Genomic DNA, 12,087 nt, shown 5'->3' on the forward strand with positions numbered 1-12,087 from the left:
CAGAGAGGAACCAAGTGGTTATCGTAGAGTCATAGAGTCAGAAACAGACCCTTTTGTCCAACCAGTCCATGCCAACCATAATCCCAAATTAAACTGGTCCCACCTGCCTGATGCTGGCCTATATCTCTTCAAATCTTTCCTATTCATGTGTCCATCCAAATGTCTTTTAAATGTTGTAATTGTACCCTCAACCTCAAGAAATTCATTCCACAGTCAAACCACCCTCTGTGCAAAAAATTTGCCCCTCATTCCTTTTTTAAACCTCTCCCTTCTCACCTTAACAATGTGCCCCAGAGCCTTGAAATCCCCCATCCAAGGAAAAGACAACTACCATTAACTCTATCTATATCTCTCAGTATTTTATAAACTTCTATCAAGGCACCCACAATCTCTTACACTGCAATGAAAAATATCCCAGTCTATCCAGTCTTTCTTTATAACTAAAACTTTCCATTCCCAGCAAAATCCTGGTAAATCTCTTCTGACCCCTCTCCAGTTTAATAATATCCTTCCAATAACATGGAGACCAGAACTGAACACAGTGCTCCAGAAAAGGCCTCACTAACATCTTGTACAACCTCAAAATAACGTCCCAACTCCTACACTCAAAGGACTCAGCAATGAAGGCAAGCGTGCCAAATGCCCTTTTCACCATCCTGTCTGCAAGTGACAAACTTCATTCCTCATTCTTGATGATAACAGCAGGGGTTTATAATGCCTGAGTGCAATTAGCAACCCAGGAACTGCAGTCAGAGACTGGAAGCTTCCTCTCCAAATCGAGTTCTGATCTTCACCAGGAGTGCAGTGAGGAGGGCAGAACAGTGGATTGGCCCTTGAAGGGGGAAGTGGCAGTGCCCTGATGGTAGCAACCCTCTGTCTAGGCCAGAAGGTCCAGGTTCAAGATCTACTTCAGGATTTGATGACCACAGAGTCATACAGCACAGAAACAGACCCTTTGGTCCAACCAGTTCATGCCGACCATGATCTCAAACTAAGCTAGACCCACCTGCCCATACTCATTCTGTCCTCCTGAGATATGTCTGGTGAGCAGAGAGACCCCTGCTCTGTGAGAACTATGTGGTAACTTTAGTGCAATGCCTCCTCATGTTAAAGTATTCCACTTGTAGATTCTTGCCAGGAGCAAGCACTGTCTTCATTTTAAGGGAGAGAATCCCTATAGTAGAAACGGCTGATCAACCATAAAGGTAATCATAGCCTAGATGAATTCTTCCTTTGTTAGGATACATTTCCCCAGGATTTACCAGAGAATAATGAGTGGAATCCAAAGCAGTTATTTCTTTCCTGCTTCCTGTCTTCGAGATGTTGACCAAAGGGGATGAATTAAGTTGTAACATTCTGGCATGACAGCCTAAATTTATGGTCATGATGCAACTGCATCTATCAGGCACAAATACCAATTCCGCTGAGAGATCCTGGTCAAACTATGTTATAAATGGCAGTGGAAGTGAATGAACGCAGGATGAATCTCCTTGACCATGAACCTGTAAGGAAGTCATACTTTAAGACCCAAAGTTTTCAGGATATCAAATGGAACAGACGAGGTCGATTCGGAGAGACTATGTTCACAGATCGTAAAGTTGTGGACAATGCGGTGAAGATAAAATAAAACAGAGCCAGACCTTTCAGGAGAGTACTGGGGTAAGTGTTCTTCACACCGAGAGTAGCAGAGATTTGAAGTGCTTTCCAGCAAAAGCAATTGATGTGGGATCAAGAATCGATTTTAAAACTGAGATTGAAAGATTTTTTCCATCCACAGGTATGGAGAGATATGGGCAAATCACCCACTCCTGTTTCTGTGTTCCAATCCAGCAAAAACTTCCAGAGTATTACTACATCTGGAGGGAGGCTTGACCATTAGCTGCACATATTATGGATTTGAGTGCGTGTGACTATTGAAGCAATATGCATTGCTGGAGGAGGCATTTCCAGTCAGTGCTTGAGTGGACAAGGCTGCAATTCAGCACCACAAAGCAAAGAGCTCTCTTCATCATCTCATCCTGACTGTCTGCCTTACAAGACAGTATTAAGGCCCTACGTTCAGACTTGTGATAATTCCCTCTTTCAGACTCTTAAAAACATAAAAACAAAGAGCTGAGTAGGCCATTTGGCTCTTTAAGTCCCTGCTTCATCATTCAATATTATTGCAGCTGACCCTCTACCTCAATGCCATATCCTCACTTTCTCCCCATATGCTTTGATACCTTTAAGCATCTGAAATGTATCTACCTTTTCCTTGAATATGTTCAGTGACTAGGCTTCCACATCTTTCTGCAGTAGAGAATTGCACTTGGTCACTACCCTTGGAATGGAAAAATTTCAGACCTCTAAAATGCTCCACCTTGTATCATGTTTCCCTGTGTCCCAACACTATTCCACAGAAATATCACTCTGTCACAACTCCCTAACCTTCACTTAACTATCTCCTCAATTTCTTTCTCTTGAACTGTTGAGACAGGTTTATAATTCCAACTGCTAGCATGAACCTTTCATAATTCTGATGGCCAAACCTTTTTGCTTCTAACAATCTGAAGACCGTCACCACCACCTTCTCAAGGGAAATTAGTGATGGACAATTATCGCTGGTCCTGCCAGTGAATCTCGTATCTCCTGACTGAATTGAAATAAAATTATTCAAGCTCTCCCGGCCGGGAAGCTTCACCAGCCACCTGGCTAGTGTATTGCTTGCCACTGAACTGAAAAAATGTGATTCTCCTGCAAGGAGAAAACTATTCACCCTTCTGAACTGAACTCCTGATTCTTCTGAACTGAAGTTAAAAGCTATAGGCCTCTGGTCTGTTTATAAAACTCAGCAAAATAAATAACTCACCAATTAACTCCACAGTCACCCGCTACGCAATGAAGGCACATGTCTTGATGAAATAGTGTAGTTAGGTCACTGTTTCAAAAGACTTTCTGACCATGCACCTTCACAGAACTCTGTCTTAAATGCCAAATGATAATGCATACTTGAAACACTTTTTTTTCCACAGTGTGAATACTCAAGACAGGTAAAGGTTTAATCCTGATTGCTTGAAGTTAAATGATTTTTTTTAAACTTCTTGGATGGACATCAGAGTCAGATATTGAACAGCCATCTGTGTCTGTGGAACTTGTCCCTAAATACACATTGGTTCTATTTGGAGAAAAATAAAAAACAAAGCAGGAACAATAGATTTGTCCTCTAAACTGGAAATGACTCTTATGGTGATACTGATCAAAAAATCTCACTTGTAAATAAATGCCTGTGAACAGTTCTCTGCTCTATTTGTCTTACCATGTTTTCAACAGTCTTGAGGTACTTGGCACATTGACTGTGTCCATTGTACTCAGCTAGATCTGCGGATGTGTAGCCATCACGATCACGGACAGTCAGATCAACACCATTAACCACTAAGATTTGACAACACTGTGGTAAAATAAGAGAAATAGTAAGAATCTGGCACTGTGGAAAAATATAATAGACGTCACCACTTTGGTTACAACACATTGTTTGATAATTCACCAATAGATCAGCAACAGAAGATAACAAGTACAATTTCAGTCTACATTTTAAACGTCGAATGCAGCCATTGCAATCATAATAGAAAATAATAAGTGATGGCAAATACTGTGATGCACTATTTGTATATTTATTTATAGTATCTGAGTTAGAACATAATTTTATCTTATTCTGTTTTATACATCTTCAAATTTATCATCCGATATGTGCTGTTTCTCATATTATTAAACTAACCTCTCTCCACCAGAAACAATTTCCCTTTCCTTTTTAGCGTCTGTGTATCCTTTTGTAATAAGCCTTTAAAAATGCAGAATCCACACTCACCATCATCTTGACCTGTATCTCTTATTTTTCATATATCATATAAAACAATGTGTATGTGTGTTTTCAGTTCATTATTTGTGAATTAAAAGATTAAGGAATGAATAACTCCCTCATGGGGATTCTCAAAGATTGTCGATCAAATGCAGGCAGATTAATTAATCAACATCAGCCCTACTCCTAAAGAAATTGCGGTGAGCACTGAGTTTTGCTTAGAAGGTTTCCAAATGACATGAATCTGTGGACAGTAATAAAGAAATCTGATGAAGGCAGAGCGGTGGACATTGTTATAGGGGTTTATAAAATCATGAGGGGCATGGAATAGGTGAATAGTCAAGGTCTTTTGTCCAGGCTAGAGGAGTCCAAACCGAGAAGATGCAGGTTTGAGGTGAAAGGGGAAAGCTATAAAACAGACCTTAATGGGCAACTGTTTCACACACACACAGAGGTGTGTGTATATGGAACGAGCTACCAAAGGAAGTGGTGGAAGCTGGTACAACGACAACATTTAAAAGGCATCTGGATGGGTATATAAATAGGAAGGGTTTAGAGGGGTACAGCACTAAAACAAATATAACCATGGCTGGGTCATTAAGAGGGAATGGATGGCACTGTATTTGAGACTGACAATATCTTCTGAGCATTATATGACTTACTTGTCAAAAAAAAATCCAACCAATCAAATAGCATCAGGCAGGGAGAACAGGGAAGAGAATCCACTGTCCACTATCCACTGTCCACAGTGGAATTTTACCCAGCAGTGCCCTTTGGGGCTTGCAAAGCTAATCACCTCCTGTGCATTGCTGACTCAGTTTGTCTGACTACTGGTGACCATCCCTTCAGCTGCCTGGACCTGAAGATCTAAAGCTGTCTTCAATAACTTCTCTACTTCTCTCTCTTCATTGAAGATGCTCCTTCAAACCTACCTCTTTTAATAAACTTGCTGTTTTCTGTCCCTCTGTCTCTTTTTGTGGCTCATTAGTGGTCTATTGGTGTTCCTGTGAAACATCTTTCATGGCTTTAATGATGCTACATTAATTCAGTAGTGGGAGGGCTAGAGAATCCTATCTCTCTCTCTCTCTCTCTCTCTCTCTCTCTCTCCTCTGCAGGTCCCTCATGTTTGCTCTGCTCTCCAAATTTACACACAGAATGTTCAGCATGCTCAAAGTAGTTACACTTAAAGGAAAGTAGGAGCCTGGACATCATGTCTAGTTGAAATCATAGAATCCCTCCCGCTTGGAAGCAGGCCATTTCGCCCATCGAGTCCGCAACAACTTTCCAAAGAGCATCCTACCCAGACCCACCCGATCCCTGTAACCCTGCATTTCCTATGGCTAATCCACTTGGACCCGACAGACAATTTAGCATGGCCAATCCACCTAAACTGTGCATCTTTGGACTATGGGAGGAAACCAGAGCACCTGCAGGAAACCCACGCAGTCACAGGTAGAATGTGCAAACTCCACACAGTCAGCTGAGGCTGGAATCAAATCTGGGTCCCTAATACTGTGAAGCAGCAGTGCTCACCACGAAGCCACCACGCAGCCTCTTACTAAACTGGATTGTGATTCATACTCGGGTCACATTTGCCTCACAAATTGTGCTAGAGCAGCATCAAATCAAACACAAGGGCACTGAATCACAAGACAGACAGCAGTGAGATGCTGCTATTGAAATATTTGAAAAGGGCTGGCATCCTATCACCAAGTCACCCTTTATTTACACTGGGGTGAGTCATTGACACTGATCCAGTTCTCAGGGTGAACAGAACCTCTGACACTCCTGTTTATACCTGTCAGCCAAGGCTCCCTGATTGGACCAGCCAATTCATATTCTATAAGGTCCACCTGGCTGACTTCATTCCAATCATGTGACTCACTGAAGTGTCTTATGCGTCATGTGATTCAAATGAGTCACATGGTGCTTTGGGTCACACACTGCAGAGATGCTTGTACTACAATGTAATGCAGAGCCATGTCTTTCACAGAAGTTAAAGCAGTGTTCATTTCCATCTTCAATACCAAGTGTAATTTCACAGTCTGCTACAGGGATGCAGCATGCTCTGATTGCTTCATAATGCGTTCTCTGACATCTGTTCCCAGAAAACAGTCAGTCCCAAAATGTTACTCCAGCGGGAATATTATGTAGTGTGAACCTGTCCAATTATGCTCTAGGCACCTGTTGCTGTGGGACACGATGACAGTCACTGTCAGGATAGCAGCAGGAAGTAAATGGCAGGTCAGGTGAGAAGGAGCAGTACACAAATGTGCAGAGCTCACCTGATCTAAACCAGAGCATGTGAGCTTTAAAAAGAAGGGAAACCTAGGGGAGTACAAAATGCTGTGCCATCAGTGTTATTAAAAGAAAGAACAACTCTTTATTTCACTGATTAACTTCCTCTGTGTCAGGAAATGCCAGTACCAGCTGGGCACTTAAGTTCCAATTTTGTGTTTTATACTGTGAGCATTAATGGTGTGTCGTTGCTCCCCAAGTGAATGGACAAAGTGGTTCCAAGATGCACAAAGACCCTGTACATTGTCAGGTTTATGCTGGGGGTGAGCTGATAGTCACAACCGTAGGCCTTGGAGGGGCTACAGAACAATTTCTCGGAAGGTCATGGAAAATACTCTCTGATTCTTAACTGAGACGCAACAAGCCGTGCTTCCACACTTCAAATCAATGCAGTTGCTACGAAACTTGCCTCTAGTTCCCCGTTCTCTGCAGCATCGTGTAATGGGGTGCCACCCCAGTTGTCTGTGATGATTTCACCTCCGTGTAGCAATAGCCAACTGAGAACCTTGGCATGTCCTCGGCTGGCAGCAAAGTGCAAAGCTGTGGCCCCTTCGTCATCCTGGTCTGATAGACTAATGTTTGAAAAGCTCACCTGCACACAAAGTGGGAGGAAACATAAACTGGTTAAATAATCCAAAGGGAAACAGTTGCTCTGTCTCACATGGAGAAGCATATTAAAATTACAACACTTTTATGTCTGTTCATTAATCTGTTGTTAAAGAAAACGTCTTCATCTTGGATCACTGGAGTTTTGGCCTCATCCTTCAGTAATCATAGCATAATCCAAGAAATGCAAATGTTCCCTTAAGTTTCCTTTTCCTAAATGATTTTATAGGCATCATTTCCTTTACTTCTCTGTTTCCCATACAAAACCCCAACCAAGCAGTAAGGCCAACAGATCCTTGATCAATGCCCACAAACAGCACCTGGGTCTAGAGGACAAGAGCATGTGGTGATGATCCTCTCAGCATTGAACTTTTTGGGCTTCATTTGATACCTTCCTCATTGATATTAACAAAGTTATGCACTGACCAAAGCCAGGCCAGTTGTGGCTACAAATTAATGTCTTCTCATCCCATCAAAGGTAAAAGAGGTGGAGAAGTGGCATTGCTTATCAGGGATAGTATCACAGCTGCAGAAAGGGAGGTAGCTGAGGAGAGTTTGTCTACAGAGTCAGTATGTATAGAAGTCAAAAACAGGAAAGGAGCAGTCACTTTATTGGGAGTTTTCTACAGACCCCCCAATAGGAACAGAGACACAGAGGAGCAGATTGGGAGGTAGATTTTGGAAAGGTGCAGAAATAAAAGGGTTGTTATTGTGGGTGGCTTTCATTTCCCTAATAGTGATTGGAACGTCCTCATCCTCAAATAGTTTGGATGGAGCAGTTTTTGTCATGTGTGTCCAGAAGGGATCCTGACTCAATATGTAGATACGCCAGCTAGAGGGGAGGCCATATTGGATTTGGTGCTTGGCAACAAACCATGCTAGGTGTCAGACCTCTCAGTGGGAGAGCATTTTGGTGGTCGTGATCACAACTCCCTGACCTTTACTATATTCATGGAGAGGGATAGGAGCAGACAGTTTGGGAAAGTATTTAACTGGGGGTCGGGGAATTATAATGCTATTAGGCAGAAACTGGGAGCACCTAAATTGGGAACAGATGTTCTCAGGGAAATTCATGACAGAAGTGTGGAGTTGTTTAGGGAGGACTTGCTGATAGTGCTGGACAGATTTGTCCCACTGAGGGAAGGAAGAGATGCAGGTTGGAAGAACTTTGGATGACAAGGGATGTGGAACATCTATCTAGTCAAGAGGAAGAAGGAAGCTTACTTAAGGTTGAGGAGGCAAGGATCAGACAGGGCTCTAGAGGGTTACAAGGTAAACAGAAAGAAACTGAAGAATAGACTTAGGAGAGCTTGAAGGGGGAATGAAAAAGGTTTAGTAGGTAGGATTAAGGAAAACCCTAAGGCATTCTACACTCATGTGAGGAACAAGAGGATGGTCAGAGCGAGAGTGGGGCTGATCAGGGATAGTGGAGGGAACTTGTGCCTGGAGTCAGACGAGATTGGAGAGACCCTTAATGAATATTTTGCTTCAGTATTCACTATTGAGAGGTACCTTGACGTTTGTGTGCATAAGCTGATACGCTCAAACAGGTTGATGTTAAGAAGGAGGATGTGCTGAAACTTTTGAAAATCATGAGGATGGACAATTCCCCTGGGCCAGACAGGATATACCCAAGGCTACTACAGGAAGCAAGGGAAAAGATTGCTGCACCTTTGCATTGATCTTTGCATCCTCTCTGTCGAATGGAGTAGTGCCAGATGATTGGAGGGTGGCAAATGTTATTCCCTCGTTCAAGAAAGGGAATAGGGAAAATCCTGGGAATTACAGACCAGTCAGTCTCACGCCTGTGTGGGTAATGTACTGGAAAGGATTCTGAGAGACAGGGTTTATGATTACTTTGAAAACCATAGCTTGATTAGAGATAGTCAGCATGGCTTTGTGAGGGACAGGTCATGCCTCAGAAATCTTATTGAATTCTTTGAGGATGTGACAAAACACATTGATGAAGGTAGAGCAGTGAATGAGGTGTATATGGATATTAGCAAGGTGTCTGATAAGATTCCCCATGGTAGGCTCATACAGAATGTAAGGAGGCATGGGATACAGAGAAATCTGGCTAACTGGATACAGAATTGGCTGGCCCATATAAGACAGAGAGTGGTGGTAGATGAAAAGTATTCAGCCTGGAGCTTGGTGACCAATGGTGTTCCGGAGAGATTTGTTCTGGGACCTCTGCTCTTTGTGATTTTTATAAATGACTTGGATGAGGAAGTGGAAGGGTGGCTTAGTAAGTTTGCCAATGACACTAAGGTTGGTGGAGTGGTGGATAGTGTGGAGGGTTGTTGTAGGTTGCAACGTGCCACTGACAGGATACAGAACTGGGCTGATAAGTAGTAGATGGAATTCAACCTGGAAAAATGTGAAGTAATTCACTTTGGAAGGTCAAATTTGAATGCAGAATACAGGGTTAAAGGCAGGATTCTTGGCAGTGTGGAGGAACAGAGCGATCTTGGGGTCCATGTCCATAGATTCCCCCAAAGTTGCCACCCAAGTTGATAGGCTTGTCAAGACCTATGATGTATTGGCTTTCATTAAGCAGGGGGATTGAGTTTAAGAGCTGTGAGGTTATGCTGCAGCTCTCCCAAGCCCTGGTTAGACTACACATGGAATATTGTTTTCAGTTCTGGTTGCCTCATTATAAGAAGGATGTGGAAGCTTTAGAGGGGGTGCTTCCTGGGCTGGAGGGCATGTCTCATGGGGAAAGGTTGAGGGAACTAGGGCTTTTCTCATTGGAGCGAAGAAGGATGAGAGGTGAATTGATAGAGGTGTAAGAAATGATGAGAGGCATAGATAGAGCAGATGGCCATAGACTTTTTCACAGAGTGGCAATGGCTACCACAAGGGGGCATAATTTTAAGGTGATTGGAGGTAGGGTATTTACACAGAGAATGCTGGGTAGGTGGAATGCATTGCCAGCAGTGGTAGTAGAGTCAGATACATTCGGGACATTTAAGCGACTCTTGAATAGGCACATGGAAGATGGTACAATGAAGAGTACGTAGGTTAGTCTGATCATAGAATAGAATAAAAGGTTGGCACAACATTTAGGGCCAAAGTGCCTGTACTGTGCTGTATTGTTCTATGTTATATCATACCCTGGGCTGCTCTTCCAAAGTTCAATTCAATCAGATATTATTGAGTGAACCATGTGAGTGGAAGTAATTACACTTTCACTCTTGTAAGTTGCAGTTCTTGGGAGGTCCACTGGGGGTTAATTTATTGGTCACTGTACTCTCATTGCCAATTTGCAGCATCTATTTGACTCTACAGTCTTCCTCAACCTATATTCCCCTCTACTTGGAAAACGCAATGATCCTGAAAAAGAACTTCTCAACCACTGCCAAATATAGTAAGCATTTCAAGAGTGGAACATCAACTCATGGAAGAGAAGAGGCCATTCTGATTCGTGTTTTGTCCCTCAGAATGGTATCTTCTAATATTCTGCTTGCCAATGCTGATAGGGGTTGTATATAGCAGTGCACTGCGTGGTTGGAGGTTGCATCAAAACAAAAGTGAGAGAGTTGATCCAAAATTGGATATTCACATGGAAAATTCCCAGCAACCTTGTTGGCTATCACTCAACACATTAAATTTAAAATTGTTGTCCACACTTCTAAATCTTTCCAAGGCAACATAATAGGTTATCAGGTTATGACATCTATGACCTTCTGCCAACACTTCTCAAGCTTGTCCTTTTGTCCATGTTCTAACTTCCTACTTCATCCTACCATGAATGGCATAGCTGCCAGAAATATACACTCTGGAATTCCCTCCTTTAAGACTTTCCACTTACCTCTCTTCCCTTGAAAACCTTCAAGTTGCTCCTAATTTCAACATTCCAGGTTCCAATCCACTTTCCAGACCAGAAAAGGCTAAGGAATGTATTTTATGTTCAGGGAACTATCCAGTAGTTAGTAGAAACAATTGGGTAACATGCTACACTTTGAAAATTCATCTGAATAATTTTGTTTGTGAGAATGCACAACATGGACCACCTAAATTGAAGGTAGGACAAAAACTGGCCAGTTCTAGCTTGAGTCATTGCTTTGCCCCGTGTGGATCAGCCTAGCCTGGTGTCCCAAGAATGTAACTTACCAGCCAGACAATGACAGTATTATGTCCCATCTGTGCTGCTGAGTGGAGTGCAGTCATCCCATCATTGGCTCGGAGATGTGGATCTGCTCCACATTCTTTCACAAGGTATTGAACAGCCTCCAGGTGTCCTTCCTGACTGGCCAAATAGAGCGGTGTGGCACCATTTTTCATTTGTGTATTTACAACACTGAAAGGAGAAACACAATATGTCACTTATGAAATTCCTTCGTCCTCATCATTGAAACGGAGACATAGAAGGAGGCTACTCAGCCCATTACATTGAGTGGTACAGGTCGTATTTGCATTCTAAACCCATTACCTTTCTCCTTCCCTCTAATTTGTGGATTAAAATCTTGAAGTCTTTATCTAATTAAAAACTGTGATTAAATTCATCACAATAGCTACTTCCACCCAATACATTCTGCCCAAGGGTTGTTTCAAACTCTGCGATTCTTGAGCCAGTAATGAAGGAAGAATAGCTGAGGTAATTCCCAATTGCATTAGGATTATGCAGTGTAAACAGCACAATAACAGACCATTCAGCCTAATGGCCAATGCCAAGGATATTCTCTTTCAGTCACCTACCAATTTCTTCTTTAAATGTACCATTGTAACCTTCTATTCCCTTTCCCCTCATCAGTTTAAATATAAGCAAGTCACTGCAGAAGATAGCGACCTGAAATATAAACAGAAAGTGCTGAAGAAACCCAACAGCTCTGGCAGGACAGAAAAAGGAGTTAACATTGAGCCCAATATAATTCGTCTTTGGAACTGAAATTAACTGGAAATGTATTGATTTTATGCTGTGGAAATATTGTCTGTCTTATGGTCAGCATGGGCTGGTTGGACTGAAAGGTCTGTTTCCATGCCGTGTGATTCTATAAGAACCAGATCAGAAAAGCCATTCTGTAACCTCTCTGCTGCAATCACACACGCTGAATGCACATTGCTTTCACGTCAACAAAGACTGCTTTCTGCCATACGCAGCCCAGCTCCAGCCCAAATTACATATGAATCCCCACTAAATACCTCACACTTTGGACCAAATCAAAAAAACTGCAGATGCTGGAAATCAGAAACAAAGAGTCTTCTGAAGACCCTTATGAAGAAGGGTCTCTGGACTTGAAATGTTAACTCTGATTTCTCTCCACAGATGCAGCCAAACCTGCTGAGCTTTTCCAGCAAATTCTGTTTTTGTCTCTTGCTCTGGAGTCAGGGTGAACCCTAACTTC

General features: G+C 42.4%; 1 protein-coding gene across 4 annotated transcripts in view; it reads right to left on the reverse strand.

Annotated features, from left to right (window-relative positions):
• The window catches only part of espn (espin), a 167,979-nt gene that overhangs the window by 109,498 nt on the left and 46,394 nt on the right, over window positions 1-12,087 (reverse strand). For all 4 annotated transcript variants that reach the window (XM_087980336.1, XM_043676084.2, XM_043676086.2 and 1 more), the window contains exons 3-5: window positions 10,856-11,042; window positions 6,543-6,725; window positions 3,296-3,427 (exon numbers count right to left, since the gene is read on the reverse strand). In XM_087980336.1, coding sequence (XP_087836462.1) covers window positions 3,296-3,427; window positions 6,543-6,725; window positions 10,856-11,042 — 502 coding nt within the window. The remainder of the gene's footprint in view (window positions 1-3,295; window positions 3,428-6,542; window positions 6,726-10,855; window positions 11,043-12,087) is intronic.

Source organism: Chiloscyllium plagiosum, unplaced genomic scaffold, assembly GCF_037043375.1.
Source record: "Chiloscyllium plagiosum isolate Xiang-an unplaced genomic scaffold, Cpla_swu_hap1 HiC_scaffold_37, whole genome shotgun sequence".
Lineage (NCBI taxonomy): Eukaryota > Metazoa > Chordata > Chondrichthyes > Orectolobiformes > Hemiscylliidae > Chiloscyllium > Chiloscyllium plagiosum.